This window comes from Peromyscus leucopus, chromosome 8b (genome assembly GCF_004664715.2).
Source record: "Peromyscus leucopus breed LL Stock chromosome 8b, UCI_PerLeu_2.1, whole genome shotgun sequence".
Lineage (NCBI taxonomy): Eukaryota > Metazoa > Chordata > Mammalia > Rodentia > Cricetidae > Peromyscus > Peromyscus leucopus.
Window position 1 is genome coordinate 78,776,760 of NC_051086.1, and position 17,935 is coordinate 78,794,694.

Consider the following 17,935-nt stretch of genomic DNA (forward strand, 5'->3'; position numbering starts at 1 on the left):
ACTCAGTTCCTCACGCTTCCACAGTAAGCACTTGACCCACTGAGCCACCTTCCCAGTCCCTTTCTTCCAAACATTGTCCCTGTTCAGGTCTCTAATTGTTCAATCTGTCATTGATTGTTTGTTATGGTCTCTCAAAGGAGAAGGGATGGTTCGTGCAGAACGGGAATTGGCTCTTTTATATCTCGCGGAGCTGCAGAGCTCTGGTAGACAGTTGATGCTTAATTAAAAATGTATTGAATCGTGAGGGCAGGCAGGCAGCAGTCATCCGAGAAAGTGACAGAATTCTTTTCTTGGTAGTAACAAGAGCTCAGAGTTCCCAGCATTAGCCTGTAATAGCACAGGGAGCTGTGAGGTCCTGGTCAGCCTAAATCTTTCAAAAGCAGGGCTTTTCCACATCAGTGATGCTGTCGTTTGATTGCCTTCTGCTCTGAGGCTGCCCCATATGTGATAGACTATTGAGAAATACCAGAAAAGCCACCCACACGCCCACTGGAACAGCCAAAGATGCTGATTTCTCCGCATTCCGAGGTCTGGGGAGGGGAGACTAAAATCAGTCTGTTAAAAACCATTGTCCTAAATCAACCCGATTGTCTCCAAGCTGTACCTTCCTGGAGGGCTTCGGTGGGATGAGCGGCCGCGGCCTCAGCGTGGTGCACATGAATGCAATGGCATTTCCCCTGTAATGAAGCCATCCCCTCCCCTCCTCTGTCTTCCTCCCAGTTCTCCTTCGAACACATCATCAAAGCAGGAAGACAAAGGAAGGGACGTCAGCTGTTACCCTTTCATGGAGAGGCATGCCTTTATTGCTACAGTGATCTGTCAGATAGCAGCGGGAGATGGAGAATTAAAAATAATTAAAGCACATAAACAAACAAAGAGCTGCGACTCTGTGGCCCACGGCTCATCACGCAGACACCAGCTGTCACCCGAAAGTAGTTGTAGGGCCTTCTGCAGAGGTGTGGACCGTCTTGCTCGGAGTTTCTCCTCCACCCAGGATTCTGTCCATCTGTGGTGCCAGCCTTGACCATGATGCCAAGAGCCAGATGCCGCTCAGTGTGACAGAGGGGGATTCCAGGATTCAGCATAGAAGCTGGCGACTGTGTAGGACTGGCCAAACAGAGATGGGGGTTCTGCCTCCCCCCATTTTCAAACAAGATTAAATGAGGCATTGGTACTCTTGTTAAAGTACTCCATAGAAGGTTTGATGTATAAAGAATTAAGAAACTATAGATGCATGGAAAAAAAAGATGTGGGACACCCTGAAGTGTTCATGTTTAATATTTAATTAGAAAGAAATGATGAAATAAAATATCTGAGTCTTTAGAGTTTCTTTTTTGTCCTTGATCATCATGGCCACGAGAAAACAAGAAGATGTATGTATGTGTGTGTGTGTGTGTGTGTGTGTGTGTGTGTGTGTGTGTGTGTGTGTGTGTGTGTAAGGTACAGCCTGGCACACCTTTTCTGAAATTCTTTCCTGAAAGAAATGTCCCCAACAAAAGCTTTAGTTTGTATGTCTTTCTTGGCTTCTTGGACTTCTGTTCTGTTGTCCAATGCTGTGCCTTCCCCACTGTGATGGACTGAAAGCCTCCCAAACTGTGAGACAAAATAAATGCTTCCCCTTCCTCTGTTCTTCTGCCAGGCGTGGTTTTTTTTTTTTTTTTTTTTTTTTTTTTTTTTTTTTTTTTTTTTTTAATGGTGATAGAGAAGTAACAAATACAGAAAATTATTACCACAATTGGGGGATTGACATGACTAACCCTGATTATATATTTCTTAAGCCTTTGGAACTGGTGTGTGGGAACAATTTGGGAGCATTTAGAGGTGTGGGCCATAGATGCCCTAGAAGCTGTAAGCAGAACTTAGTGGGTGATTCTGCTGGAAGCTCAGGAGCCCAGAATCCCCTAAAAACCCTGTAGAGAATGTGCTCATCTGGTTCCTGATGGGGAGAATCACTCTACTGAGAGCGGGACTACAGACCATGCATGTTATGTCCTAGCAAAGACTTTTGTCTACATTTACCTGTGTTCTAGAACTTTCTGGGAGGCTGATTTGAAAGTAGTAGATAGGCCTAGAGAGATGGCTCCCTGGTTAAGATTGTTCACACTGCTCTTGCAGAGGACCTGATTTTGATTTCCCAACACCTGCTCACAGTCATCTGTAATTCCAGCTCCATGGGTATCCAATGTCTGTGGCCTTTGTAGGCATCTGCACTCACACACACACACACACACACACACACACACACACACATACACACACACACACATACACACACACACACACAGCACATGGACATACACAATTAAAAATAATAAAAAAGAAAGTAAGGAATAAATTAACTTGGCAGAGGAGTTTCACAGATAGCATAATGTTTAGGTGGTGGGATGGTTATTGCTGGCTTCTTTTAGTCATGTTTACAGTGAGAATTGTGAGCAGAAAAGCAGGGCAGAAAGATTTGAAAATATGAAGGCTGACTAGAAAAAGAATAAGTTGAAAGTTGTGGGCAAAGAGGGTATAGTTTGTAAAGAGATTAGTTGTGTTAAGGAGAAGGGAGACACTTTGCACTGAGACAGTTGGATGCTGGGCTACGGCCCGCTCATAGCGTACTCCAAATAAATCCACAAACTCCTCTGAAGGAGTGTGTGTGTGTGTGTGTGTGTGTGTGTGTGTGTGTGTGTGTGTGTGTATGAATAGTGAACACCCAGAATTTCTGGCTTACACAGGACTATCTAGGGAACTGTTTTCTCAGATTCCTCCACCCAGGCACTTACAGGCCACTTGTAGCTCTGGTCAAATCTGGTCTGGCTACTTGACATGGTGGCAGACTTGGACATGGTTTCTTTAGTGTTTGGTTTAGCAGGCAAATGGAATTCAAGAGCGCCGGTGCTGTAGAGGCTTCCACGCAGGTGTAGACGGATTTTTCTTTGGGCTGCCAGCTCACAGAAAACAACGTGGAGACTTACTATGAATTATTAAGTCTTAGCTTAGGCTTGTTCCTAGCTAGTTCTTATGGCTTAAATTGACCCACATCTTTAATCTATGTTCTTTTACATGGCTCAGTTACCTTTACTCTGTACTTCCTGTTTCCTCCACGTCTAGCTGGTGACTCCTCCTCTTTTTTCCAGCCCTCTCTCTCCGCCCCAGAAGTCCTGCCTATCTCTTCTGCCCAACTATTAGCCATTCAGCTTTTTATTACACCAATCACAGCGATACATCTGCACGGTGTATAAATATCCCACAACCCCCAGATCTTTAAGGGTGCTTTAAAGACCAGCCTGTATATTCCAGAACCAGACTCACTGTGAGGATCTCCTGGGAAGCTGATGTGTAAATCTGTGAGAATGTGTATCCTGGACACTAGGTATGGAGCTGTGGGGTCTAATTTTTTTTTTTCTACTGGGTTTCAGTTTGTCCTTACTATTCTCCCATTTCTCCATTTTGAAGTGGGAAACCTTACTCTGTGTTTTTGAAGATAGGAAGCACAGACCTTACATATTGATTTTCTGGGAACTCACAGCTGTGAGTTGCCTTATGCATCAGAAGAGTGATGTTGAGACTGTGACTTTTAGAGGGTAGAATTCGTCTTGTTTTGTGAGGTGGACATGGCCCTTTTGCCTCCTAGGAGTGGAACACTGTGGCTTAACGTGAGGTGTCCGAGTGTCGTGTTGGCAAGCGGTGGCCTTGTGGTGGTTGCTTTTCCTGGTTGACTGGATACCTAGTGACTGATGGTGAGGCGTGTGGAGTGTCTGTGAGGGTATTTCTGAGGGATGATTGCCTGAGGTGGGAAGATCCCTTCTATATGTGGGCTGGACCATCTCCTCACCTTAGGGACTGGATGGAGTAAGTGGAAAAAAAGGAGGAAGGTGGAGAAGTAAGTGTGGGCTTGTCTCTTTCCTTTGCTTCCTGGCTGCTGTGAGGGGAACTGCATCGTTCTTCAGAGCCTTCCCCGCCCTCACAGACAGAATCATTTGAAATGATATTCATAGTCAGCAACATTAGCCTTTTGTCTCACAGACTGTTTATCTGGAATTCTGTCACAGTGACCAGCAAAGGCAGCTACATGTGGGATGGATGAGTGGCCCCAAGGGCTTATTTTAATGGGTCATGGTTCAAGTCTGTTGTGTTCCATGTCCAGCAGTGATAAATTCCCCACACCCCACTGTGTGTGTATCTGTGTGTGTGTGTGTGTGTCTGTCTGTCTGTCTGTCTGTGTATGTGTATGTGTGTTGGGGGGATTGGCATTTAGGGGATCAATCCCAACTCCTTAGATCTTGGGTTTTGGAACCTGAAAAGTCAACTACCCCAAAGCTGGTCGCTCTCCACACAGTCCAGCCTGTGAGAGCTGGGTCATGTCAGGTACTCAGCCCTCGGTACCCTTAGCAGGACGTGGGTCCTGTGTCCAGACATCTGTGGGTCCTGAGGGGCTGGAGTCCCAAGGCCATGGAAGCGCCGTAGTGACAGTTCTGCTTCTTGTTTCAGGGTGCTGCGGAAGATCCCCAGACGGCCTTGGCCCTGAACTTGGGCCCTGCACTGATGAAGAAGTCGGATCCCGAGGGCCCCGCCACACTGCTCTTCCCCGAGAGGGAACTTACCATCCGGATAGGTAGCCCTGGGTTTCTTTCAGGCAAGCCTTCTGCTGCAGATGCTGAGCTGGGCCGGAGGGAGGGTCCAGACCTGGGGCTGGTGCTAGGAGAGGAGGGAACGCGGGCACTCTGCTCTTGCAGGCTGCTCACCTGACGGCTCACAGTGGTGCTCTGTCCATGCCCCATTGTTTATCTCGTTTCCTCGTGCGAACTCTTGTCCATTGTACAGGTGGTCAGAACAGCTTTGTTGCTATTTCTGACGGGTGAATGGACGGGGTCACTCTGAATGGGATGGAGCTGATTTAAGTTAGAAAGGATGAGCATCGGTCCCTCCGTCTCCCCATCCCTGGTGAACCCGAGTGCCCTTTTCATTAGTGAGATATTGACTTTCTGATTCATCTGGGGAAAGAGTGCGGCAAGCTCTTGCATTGTCTCTGTGGGGCCGGCCAGACACTTGAAAGACAATGGCAGCAGAGCGGCATCATTTCTGCGGAGTTGGAGGGAAGGGTCTCTCCAAAGAAATCAGCTAACACTTCCTGGATCTCAGAGGGGTCCAGTCTGAGCCTGGATTCTGCCCTGCACAGCTCTCAAGCTCTGTAGTTTCTGTTCCGACTCTGCCCCGAATGCATTATCCAGGAGAAACCTTGGATGCCTTCTCGCTGGTTGACCTTCTCTGCCTCCCTCCCACAACTTCCCAGCTTGGATGTGAGTGGAGATAAAACTCATCTAATAGGATCTCAAGCTGTAGAGGGTCGCCACAGCTGCCCTCTGTCACCCGTCACACATCTCGTTCATTCTCAGCCTGTGATGATTGAGGCCTAGCTGCCATTCTCGTCCACAGGACTGTAGTGAAGGGCTGTCTGCCACCAGACTTGTCTTTTTTTTTTTTTTTCTTTTGTGCCGAGTCCTCAGCTCACAGGCACATAGATCTCTCTGTGAATTCGCACTAGTAATTTTTCTTTGCACAGCTCCTGTGTGCCCTTGTGAGGATGCTGCAGCACTAACTCAGTGTTTCTGGGGGGTAGAAAAGTTGGTCTGGCTCTACTTCTCTTTTAAACCAGAGGAGTTAGGGGTTCAGGGTGGCTGTCAACAAACAATGTGAATACACACACACACACACACACACACACACACACACACACACACACACACACACACGGACGTGGATGCAGGTGTGGTGGAAACCACAGGACAATCTGTGCCGTTATTCCTCAGGTACTCTGTACCTTTCTGTCTGTCTGTTTTGAGAACAGAGAGTGGTTGTCTTACTGAACTGGAACTTGCTAAGTTGACTAGACAGGCTGACCACAGAATCCCAGGGATCTGCCTCTCTCTGTCTCCCTGCGTTGGGATTGCAAACACACCCATCGTGTCCAGCTTTTTTTATGTAGGTTCTGGGGCTTGAACTCAGGACCTCATGCTTGAAAGGCAAGCGCTTTATGGACTGAGTTATCTTCCTTGCTCTTCGGTGGACCTCTTCCAGGGAGCCTTGGGAGATTTCTGTATGTTCTCAGGCAACCGGTGTTCATTGGTGGGGCTGTGTGGCCGGAGCTTCCGTCCTTTTACCTGCCACTGAACACGAGCTACCGCCTGTTACCAGGTTGCTAGGCAATCCTTGCTAACTGTTCTGAACAGGCCCGGATGCAGCCCTTGAAGACGGTTTGCTCTGTGCCATCTCATCTCACCTGGACGCGCCTGTGGGGGTCAGGCCTCTGCAGACTCTCAAACTGATAATGCTTATTTGCTGCCTGGCCTCCTGCAGGCCAAGCCTGAAGGGGCATTCTTGGTGCCATCTGGACTTGTCCTTCAGCTCGCTGTAACTGGAGCAAGGAGGCCAGCTTAATGGGCATTTAGTGACAAGCATCAGCCTTTAAAAAACGATCATGGCACTGCTACCATGGCCTATAATTGGTTCAGCAGGGGAAAAAACCTGAGAAGCCATGCCTTGGGAGGGAAGTTCAGCTGCCCTGGGTGGGAGCAGCAGCCAGGCTGGAAAATCATTATTAGACACTTAGCTGTTGATGGTTGTCCATGCCTGACGTGTATGGTATCAGCCGTTCTCAAAGCTGTGGGTATTTGGGGATACGGTACGGCCAGAAGTTCCTTTCGAACTGTATCATTCTCTCTTTCCTCCCCTCTCCCTCCCTCCTCCATCCCTCACTCCCATTTTTCTTCACTCTTTCCATCAACCACCTACCCGTCTGTCTACCCACCTGCCCTTTTTATCTTTCCTCTAACTCAACATGTAATGGCAAGGATTAAAAAGAAAGAGTGGGTTTACCTCCGACCTCAAATCCCTTGGAGTTTAATCCCCTTCTGCAGACGCAAGCCGTTTCTGGCTCCTTGTGTGTCCATGAAGGATTGCTGTGTCTGTGTGGTAGTCATCCTTTGACCATCATTCTGTATCTTGTGATTTTGAACTTGGCCAAATTTTGTTATTGTATGGGGCACTCTTGGATCCATCCCATTTTATTAGTGCCCATAATCTCGCATGACTGATAGTCATTTAGATTAATTCTAGTGTTCTGTTGTTATCAAGAATTTTGCAGAGAACATTTTGACATTAGTGAATAGTTGTATGTATGTATGTATCTGGGGGTCTGTATATGAGCATTAAAGGGTTAATTAGCCTCTTATTAAGTTCTTTGACAGTTTCATACATGTAGATAATACATTCTGGTTACTCCCCCCACTCCCTCACCCTGTTTATATTCCTTCTACTGCTATCAAACCCTCCACTTCCAGTCCCTTTATCAGATTCATGACTTTGGGTTTTGTTGTGTGACATGACCTAAGTGTTTTTCAAGGCAGAGGGCTGTATCTTTGACCACACTTCAGATTCCCTGAGACTCTGATGTGTCCTAAGTCTTAGACGTTTGTGCCTCAATTCCTCCCATCAACCATTTTGAATTATCATCCTCTTTATGTTAAGAGAGGGGTTTTTTCCCTCCATCCCTTCTGGGCTCAGTCCTATAACGTGGACTTCTTCATTGAAAGAGTGGGAATAAAAGCATGGTGGTTATTAAAATGTGCTATGAGGAAAGAAAGAAAACAAAATGAAATATGGTAGGACATTTTGTTTTGCAGAAGGTTGAAAACAAAGGGATAAGATGGTGATGGTGGTGGTGGTGGTGGTGGTGATGGTGATTATGATGGTGGTGGTGATGATGGTGATGATGATGGTGGTGGTGATGATAATGGAGGTGATAATGATGGTGGTGATGATGATAGTGATGGTGGTGGTGGTGATGATGACAATGGTGGTAATGATGGTGATGAGGATGATAGCCAAGAGCTCTTTATCACTGTGGATGTTAAATAAAGTCTATAAATGACCAGATATACTTTCTTGGAGTGGGCTCTGTACAGGCAAGTGGGGCAGTTACATATCTCTGCTTATGGCACTGTTGTCAGATGATGCACTTTCAAAGCTCTTTCAACTTCTGAAGTGTGTTGTTATAATTGGTCCAAGTGAGCTCAGAACCCAAAGCACTTGGCCTGCTTCCTTGCCCTCTTTTCTTTTTTATGAGGTAGGCAGTGGTTTGGGAACGCTTTTTCTTGTGGCCTAACCAGAAGGCAAAGTGGTATTCCCATGAACCTGATTGAGTCGTCCTGACAAAGCATGCTGAAAGAGAGGAAATACCCTCCCTGTCCCCTACCCCTGCCCCTGCCAACCATGGGGGTAGGAAGTCAGAAGTCAGATGGAAGTGTCTAGGTGCAGGCTAGCTTCTTCAGATGCCTGTTCTTGGCTTGCAAGTGGCTGACTTCCCCTCTGAATGTCTGGCTGTCATGTGATACTATTCCTGGGGAGATGAACAACTGTCCACTCTCCCCAGATGACACTGACAACAGACCAAAGTATGGATACCACCAAAGACCAACTTGGTGAGCCAGTGGGCTCTACTGGGGTTGGCAGGAGCAGAATTACTGAAAGACAGCTTCAGCCCACCCAGCACGGGTGACAGCTCACAGAGCTGGGAACCTGGGGCACACCGTACAACCCACAGGCTGTTGAACAGGTTGCCGAGCGTCCATTGCTGGTGACAGCTCAGCTGGTGTCTGCCTCTTCCCGGCTTATATACTTTTCAGGGAGGGTGGGACCTAGTGAATCTGGTTGGTTTCAGGGACTTCCTAGAGTGGTTTTGAGTTGTTTATTTCCGGACTTATGGAGCTTCCCTGTAAGGTGGAGTGTTTCCCTTCCCTGTCTCCTTTGTTTGTGAGGACATGGGCCCTGTGGAATTAGGGCGCAATCTTAATGACCTCACTGAGACTATCTTAATGTAGTGTTCATCTTAAGATATGCAGTGTTAGAACTCTGGACAGTGGGGAGGGATTCCTGAGTGAACCTGTCTGTGTTACTTTTCTCATTGCTACAGAAAAATACCTAACACAAATAACTCAAGGAAGGTCTCATTGTGACTCAACAGTGGAGGGTACTGTCCATCATGACAGGGAAATCGTGGCTGCACAGCATGCAGTTAGGTGGTGACACTAAACTTATAGTTGGTGGGGGGAGCTGCTGCTGTTTGGGTTGCTTTTTCTCCTTTTATTTCAGCTTGTGGCCCTAGCCCACAGAATGGTGCCCCCCATGTTTAGGGTGGGTTTTCCCCACTCGATTATCGCAGTGTAGAGACGCCATCACAGACATACCTGGAAGTTTGTTTCCATGGTGACTCTTAAAGCCATTAAGTTGACAATTGAGATTAACCATTGCACCATTTTAGCACCAAACCAATTTGGAAACACCTTCTCACAGATGGTCATCAGCCTCAAGGAGTCCTACATGGTGAGAAGAAATGCTTCTCGGGGCCTCTTTTAGATTCTTTGATTCTTTAGATTCTAGTCCCTCATGCCATCCAGGTCTAGGAAACTTGGTGTTGGAGAATGCTGTCTTCTGAGCCAAAGAGCTGCCATCTGCATCTAATCTGCTGTACCTGCTGGCCAGAGGCCATCAGGAGCAGCAGGCCTGGGGACTGTTGATGTTCCCTCAGACAAGGAGGGAGCAGGGAGGGTGACTGGCCCCTCACCTGAATTTTAAGCTCTACCCATATACCCCTCCCTCTGTTTCTATATAATCCTACCCTGATTGTATATGGGCTCGGGTCTGGAGAGGTACCGGTTATATAGCTTGGGAAAGTGAGCTAGAGGGGAAGGCCCGGTCTGCAGCTCTGGGGAAGCCACATTGACATGGCGGATGGACACTTTCCAGTGACTACTTTGGGGTCCCCATAACCCACCATCCATGCATACTCTGAGATAAGCCCAGTAAACTCATCGGTTCCCTAGAGTGAATGTCAGTGGAGCTGATCTTCCGTTTCCTCCTGACTGCATCTTTTTTGCCCTTTGACCGGTGCTCACCCAACTACACACACACAGTCCTGGTTTCCAAGTGAAGTCACGTTCTGAGGTTCCAGGGAGAGCTGTATCTTGGTGGGGGCACCATTCCACAGGGCACATACACCACCCATCCTCTGCTCATCCATAGCTGGACTCAGGAGCACAGTTTGTGTAGAGGACGTGTGTGTCAGGCACAAGTGAGAGAGAGAGAGAACAGGAGAGAGAGCCTGGGGAGGCTAATCCTGACAGTAATAGAATGAAACCCCTTTTAATTCATCCGGAGCCTTGGAGCTCGAAGCCTGCAGCTCGGCTTGAGGTATTCATTAAGTGCTACAGAGGAGTTAGGGATACTGTCTCCTTATGCAAAATTTAACATTTGCTTGGTTAGCAGGCTCCATCATATTTATAAGAGCCTGACACATTCATCTCAGCTCATAAGTCTATTAAACAGGGTAATGTGTTTTTAATGTGCACTCGGGAAGCAACTGAGAAGCGGCCAGAGCCCCACCAGCCGGGTCAGGACATTCCTGCCGGGCTTTTATTACTGAGAGATTTAGAGGGCTGCTCCCAGAAACAGCTGTCTTGGTTGTTTCCTATATATTTTGTTTTGTTTTTCAGCTGTTGCCTTTTCTTTCCTTTCAGCTCTTTAAATTCAAAATAAAGGGTAGCTTGAGTACTAAGGGCTTTTTTGCCCCCCTGCCTTCAGTACGGGGCAGCGTGGTCAAACTCAAGGCCTCATGCGGATAGACCAGCACTATATGCCTGAGCTACACACTCAGCCTTTGAGGATGTAGGATCCTTAGGTTTTTGGTTTTTTTCTCTTCTCCACATTTACTCCTAGCTCTGATTCTTATCTTTCTTTTTCCTCTTACTGCTAGTATCTTGCCTCATACAGACCAGAACCTTCTTTTGATTAAGATTGGGAGGAAATTGATGCTGCTTCCAGCCTGTGAGATGGACGGGGCTGAAGGAGGTGCAGAGTTGGGTTGTGAACTCAGGTGAAGTTCACCATACGCTAGCATCTGGAATGTGGTGGCCGCTGCCCCACCTTGAGGAAGAGGGTTGGTGATGGGGTCAGTGATGTGCCCAGCTTGACCTGACTGCTCTAACCACTCCACAATTGGATAGAAAACAGGCCCAACACCCTCCCAAACTCTCCTTGGCCACACATGTAGTCAGCCCTAGCCACCTCTTTAAACCTTGGCTCTGTGGTTTTGCTCTTTCCAGATCGCCATCTAAGCGGAATCATACAGCTATTGAGGCCAGACTGCCTTTACTTAGCACCCTGTATCTGAGAACACTTCATGATGTCATAAGTAATAAGAGTCACCTCTTTTATGGCTTAATAATATTCCATATTATGTGGATATACCACACGTTGTTTATCCATTCTGCAGCTGAGAGCCATCTGACTTGGTGCTCAGTTTTGGGTAATTGAGGGACATCACTCTAAATATTCACATACAACTTTGTGTATAAACAAAAGCTTTCATTTCTTTTAGAGCAGAGTTGAGGAGTTATGTGATACATGTATGCTGGACTTTACAGCAGCCCTCCAAACTGTCTTTCAAAGTGTTTTCCAGTTCATCATTCCCACTAGACTTCCACTTCCTTAGTCTTGTCCAGCCTTGGCAATCGAAACTTTCCTTTTTCCGTCTTGGCTCTCCCAGTGGTCTCTTGTGATTTTAATTTGTGTCTCCCTAATACCGTGCGTTGTTTGGCATTTCTTTGTGTGTTCCTTTACCATCTATATATTATCTTTGCTCTCAAGATTTTGTGCCTATAAACAAAGAAAAATGTTTGTTTGTGCCCTTACTGCGGAGTCCTCAGAGCTCATTATCTGCATTGCGGATAAAAACCCGTTGTCAGATCTGTGGTTTCCGTTCATTTTTCTCCTAGTTTCTAGCTTACCGGTTTATTCTCTGAACAATGCCTTTGGGGGAGAAAAGCAAGCTTTTTGCAAAAAATAAGTCCAGCTTACCAAGGTTTTTTTTTTTTTTCTTTTCCAAATTATACTTTTGGTGTCATGTATAAGAATCTTTGTTTAACTCATGGTCATGAAAATTTCCTATGTTTTCTTCTAAAAGTTTCACATTTTACATTTAGGTCTTTGTGATCTTTTTATTTATTTTACACAACCTGTAGTCACCTGGGAAGAGTTTCAATGAGGGATTGACTAGATTAGGTTGGCCTTTGGACATGTCTTAATTACATTCATTGAGGTGGGAACAGCCACCTACTGTGGGCACCATTCCCTAGGCAGGGGATCCTGGACTGAGTAGAGAAATAGAACTGAGTACTGGAATGCATGCATTCATTTCTCTGTTCTCTGAACAAGCACATAATATGGCCACCTGTTTTAAGCTCTTGACGCCCTGCCATCTCCACCCTGATAGATTGCAACTTGCAAGTGTGGTCTAAAATAAACCCTCTTCCCCTTAGGTTGCTTTTGGGGGAGGATTCTGAAACAGCAACAGAAAAGAAACCAACACAGTTTATGATCCATCCTGACTGACTTTTTTGTTAGCGTTATTTAATTTTTAATGATGTGTAATGTGTGTGAATCTGTATGTGAGTATGTGCACATGAGTGCATGTGTGCACGGAGGCCAGAAGAGGGCGTCGGGTCCCCTGGATCGAGAGTTATAGTGTTGTGGGTGACTTGACATGGCTGCTGGGAACTGAACTCTGTTCTCTGGAAGGGCAGTATACACTCTTCATCACTGGGCCATCGTCTCACCAGCCAGGTCAGCTGCATTTTAAAACAGTATCAGGTGGGATTTCTTTCTCATAAGAACACTCAACTTCCCCAGGACCATTTATTCCAGGACTCTTTTTTTCACCACTGGTCACTGGTGTGTGTGTGTGTGTGTGTGTGTGTGTGTGTGTGTGTGTGTGTGCTTTTGTGAAATATAATTGACCATATTTGTGTAGCTCTGTTTTTGGATTCTTCATTCTGATTCATTTGTGTGTCCATATTTTCTCCAAATTCATACTCTCTCTATTATTGGAGTTTTATAATATTTTTGAAATCAGGTTATTTTATGCCCTCATGTTTTGTTCTTTTTCAAAATTGCTTTGGCTACACCATTTTCTTTGTCATTACATAAAAATTTAGAATCAGTTTGCCAAGATCTACAAAAAAAATTCCTGATAAGATTTTGGTTGGGATTCCATTGAGTTCATTAACGTAGGGAAAATAGAAATCTCTATAATATTGAGTTCTTCATTTGTGAATCCTGTATGTATGTCTCTCTACTTATCCAAGTTTCCCTGAGTTCTTTTTTATTTTCTGGTTTTTTAGCATCTACAAGCTACACATTTGGTTAGCTTTATATCTATGTGCCCCTTGTGTCTATTAGATAGTAATGTTTTAAACTTCAATTGCTCATTGCTAGTGTGTAGAAATACAACTGACTCATGTGTACCCTAAAACCATATGCTCATTTGATAGTTGTAAGCAATTTATTGTTATATCTTCAGGGATCTTCTGTTCATGTCTGTGAAGGATAATTTCATTTTATTTTATTCTATTGTTTAAAAACCTTTTCTTGCTTTATTGCAGTGATTTTGGCTTCTAGTGTGATGTTACATGCTAGAGATAAAAGCAGTCATTCTTGCTCTGTCGTTACTAGTATGCTGTTCCCTGTAGGTCTTTGGTACATGTGAGCTCATTTCTGAAAGTTGTCATGGTGTACATATGATATTGAGTTGGAAAAGGTCAGAGAATAGGTCATAGGTTTTGACATGCTGGGATAGGGTTATGACTTGATCCCCTAGCAGCTGCTTGACCTTGGAGTTTCCAGGAAAATAGACAAAGTTAGTATATATAAAATGTGTAGAATAAAGCCTATTTTATTGTAGGTCCTTGACAAACATGAGCTGGTTTTGTTTGTTTGAACAATAATAAAAGATGGTCAGAGAGCCCAGAAAGCTTGGATGAGAGATTGCTTTGATCTAGACTGCTCATACGAGAAACTGTGGCGAACTCTGGGTGTGGAGTTATACTCTTCAGTCATTCAACACATGGGTATCTGCAGGGCTTTTGGCTACCCTGAGAGATGAGCCATTTAGTAATCTAATCTCTATACCCCAAATTAATGGACTGTGCTAAGGTAGAAGATAAGGCTTCTGTGTAGAGAAATGAATCCCTGTAGAAGTTGAAGAGGCCTACTCATATGGATTAGGTAAAATGCAGGATAAAATAGGTGTAAAAAGTCACAGCAGACTGGGTGGTAGAACACATCTGTGTGTGTGAAGAGCAGGAGACAGAGTGAGGGTACGCGGGCATACCGTAAATACACGGTTCACTAGTATACAGGCAGACTTTGTTCATCCTCCTTTTCCTCTGCTTAGGAGCTACGGCAAGGCCTTAGAGCAGAGGATGGAAGCTGAGGTGCTAAGACAGACTCTGCACTGTCCGGGCTCTGTATCAGTGAAAGGGTCCAAGAAAGGCTCAGTGGCCCAAGGCCAGGACCCTACTGGGGAGTTTCCTCTGTGTAGCATGAGAGTCGGGGTTGAGTAATTTTATGTTCTGAGATGCCCCAGCCACAAGCCTGCCAAGGACATCTGTGGGAGTGGCAGTGTCCAGGAGCCTGTGTCCAGCACACAAGAGAAGGAAGGGCCCATGTGACATTACAGTCTGGGGCTGCAGATGAACGAAGGCGGGTCCTGGCGTGGGTCTCGGAGTGTGGGGGTGGAAAGTTGGCTACAGGCTTCACTACACAGTCACCCAGGTGAGCAGCTGGGTGCAGCAGCAGGTGAAGCCACTGGGGACATTGGCTACTTTCTCTGGCCTTGCCTTTCAGCTAGGTGTTGCCATGGTAACTGTAACTTTTCCCCTTCTTCTCTGAGGTCCACCAGCACTTCTTGACTTTGATAACTAGTTTCTTCTTACTCCCCTCTGGTTCTGTTTCATGGTACCTCTTTTCTCTGCATCCCTCTTGGCTTCCCTTGCTCGCTTCTCTGACCCCTTCTTTGCATGCTGCGCCCCTCTCGGTCTCCGTGATCTTCCTCTCTTCCCTTATCCCCCAGCCTCACCCTCACTTCTGAGCACTGGCGTCTCCTTGGAGGATCCTCAGGGCTCTGGGGGCTGCAGTGGGGACATCTTTCTGCCCCTGTAGTGCCACAACACTTGGTGATACCACTAATTAGAAAAGCCCTCCGGAGACATTTTCTTCTCCCTCCACATAGAGATCTACAGGAGTAGATGCCACCCCGGGGCTCTTCCCCTCTTTCTGGAAAATTCAATCTGGGTAAAGTTTCCTCCAGGCCCTTGCTTTGGACTGGCATTACAGAGCAGAAGCCCATTAGGCGATAGTGCTAATTAAACACATCCAAGTGGTGTGTCTCAGGCCTGCCGTTCACTGGGGATAGCCAGGATAGCCTGGATAGCCAGGATATTCATCATAGAGAGGAAGCCAGCTTGGAAGCCACCTTTCCCAGGGCCTTGGTGAGGATATTTCATCTGCCCCTCATCCAGCTCTACTTGATTAGTTATTAACCACCTAAGTGTCAAACTGTTTGCATCTCTGCCATGCTGGTCTCCTTCACATGGTCTTATATTACAACACAAATACTGTGAAGAGTCTCCATTGTGTGGCCTTTGCAGTGTGCTCCTATCTGGGACTGGGGAAGAGTAGGGACAGGGATAATGACTAGGCTGGCATCTGAGGGGTCTTGTTATCTAGCCAAGTGTCAGAACCCTTCTTTGCTAGTGATTAGATTAAGCAGCCCTGAGGCTCTGGCTGGTGGATGAAAGCCTTTGTAAGGCTAGGGGACAGGAAACTCGGCAACAGAATGTAATTGAAATGACGCTCTGAGAACTAACAAGCTGCCCCCTGGCTTCCTGTCTACCCTGCTGTTAGGTGGCCCCATGGCTGGTTTGACACACTGAAGGCAGAGGGCTGCCCAAAGCCAGTTTTGATTGGACATCTTGACCAGTAGAACAGGACTTTTTTTTTTTTTTTTTTTTTTTTTTTTTTTTTTTTAACCAAACCTGCATTCTGAAAGCCTGGTTAGGAGAGTTCTAGAAGGGCTGTGGGACTGTTTCCCCTGTGTCTCCTTCCTTCCTTCCCTTCATGCCGCACTTATAATGTCATTGCCAAGTCGTCTAGATATTTGTGTCTCATTTCGACAGTACCCTGAGGCAGATAGATACTCGCCTCCTCCCTCAGGGACTCCTCGGTGCCATACATTAAGCACAGACACGTGTTTTATTTTCTAAGCACGGTGTTTTCTTTAAACTAATTAGCAATTAGTCTCTTTACAGGGTGTACCACAGAAATTAAACTCATAGTTTCTAAAGACTCCAAGACACCCCCCACTCGCACCGCGGGGCACCGCTGGGAAGATGGGAGGAGCTATGTTCTGCTACGCTCGTCTAAGCTCTTCTACTCCCGTTTCTCTCCCTCCAGACAGCAATGTCGCTTCAAGCTTCCACTGTGAACTTCAGTATTTGAGAAGTTTCAAGTTGAAGGGGATTGTTGAGAAGGTTCACGGTGAATGGAAATGCCAGCTGGTCAAATAGGTTTTAAGATCTTCCAAGAATGTTCTGATCTGTCTAGACACTCTGAAGTAGCTATTTGCTTCTTTCTCCTTTGTACTCTGTATGGCATGACCCCCGACCCTTTCCTCTTAGGCTGTGTGTGTGTGTGTGTGTGTGTGTGTGTGTGTGTGTGTGTGTAAGCACGTGAGGCCATCAGAGAGCCACCCTGACTGTCATCCCTCAGGTACTTATCACTTTTCTTTGAGGCAGGGTCTCTCATTGGCTTGGGCCTTCACCAGGTATGTAAGGCCAGCTGGCCAGAGAGCTTCAAGGGATCCTCCTGCCTCTACTTCCTTCCTTACCAGCAAGGGGAACATAAGTATGTGCCATCTATGCCGGGCTTTTTACATGGGTTCTGGGGATCGAACCCTCAGGCCCTCATACTTGTGAACCCACTTAGATAATGAGCTACTTCCAAGAAAGGCTTAGTGCCCCTGAGGTTTGCTTTTAAACTGAAATTTTTTGTGAAGTACAGAGACTGCCTTCCATGCTACTGAATACCCGAGGATGTGAGATTGCCCTCTGCTCTGTTGAACACCAGTGATGTCCTTGTTAAAGTGTGCCTGAAACTGTGCACTCTACAAGCAAGGTGACGGGCTTGGTGACGTTTCAGGGAACACTGGTTCAAACCCAGTGCTGGGAACTCAAGTGTTGTCAGCTGCAGGCAGTGTTTTTAGTCTTAGCTGTGTGTTGGGAACTGGGATGTCTCTCAAACAGTGACCATTAGGCTGGGTCATGAGGACACTGACGTGTTAACAAAGTCTCTTAGTCTCATGTTCTCCTAAGCCCAGCTCTTAGTGTCCACTGGTATCAGGAGCAAAAGGAGCCACTAAGACATGCCAGCATCCATTCTGAGGCACAGTCATCCCTTTCTGAGTGGAAAAACAACTAATGTGTGAATCCATGTGGCAGAACTCTCCTGGGGTGACTGGGAGTGCTCCGTCTGGGATGATGGCTGCTGTGGTCTGGGTACTATATCAGTGTGATCTCTGTAAGAGTTCGTGTATCAGAATCCTGGTCCCCAGGATGACAGGACTGGGGTGGTGGAATGTATAAGAGATGGGGCCTACTTCAAGATAATTAGATCATGGGGGCGCTGCCATGGGGAGGAATTAATTAATGCTGATCTCACAGAGCGAGTGAGTTCCTATGAGAGAGGGTTATTATCCAGCAACATCCCTAACACATCCCTCTTCTTTTTAACATTTAAATCTTTACTAGACAAGAGTGACCTCCATTCACTCTGCTGTTCTGACTAGGAGAAGGAAAACTCTCCAGGCAAGCCCTGTTCAAGGGGGCTGTGATCATAGGACATTTTCTTACTTGTGTCTGGCTTCTGATAACTTTCATCTGGTTCTTGGAGCTGCCAAGTGTAGGCATGAGGCTATTATCAAATGTGGGGGTAACACACTATGCCCCATGGGTCTGGCCACCCATCCTCAATGAGCCAATAAAAAGAGCCAGATTAA

At 46.3% G+C, this 17,935-nt stretch overlaps 1 protein-coding gene across 1 annotated transcript in view; it reads left to right on the forward strand.

Moving 5' to 3' along the window:
* Slc39a11 (solute carrier family 39 member 11) overlaps positions 1–17,935 on the forward strand; it is a 352,128-nt gene that overhangs the window by 109,174 nt on the left and 225,019 nt on the right. The window contains exon 5 of the mRNA XM_028865298.2: positions 4,480–4,603. Within this exon, the coding sequence (XP_028721131.1) occupies positions 4,480–4,603 (124 nt within the window). The remainder of the gene's footprint in view (positions 1–4,479; positions 4,604–17,935) is intronic.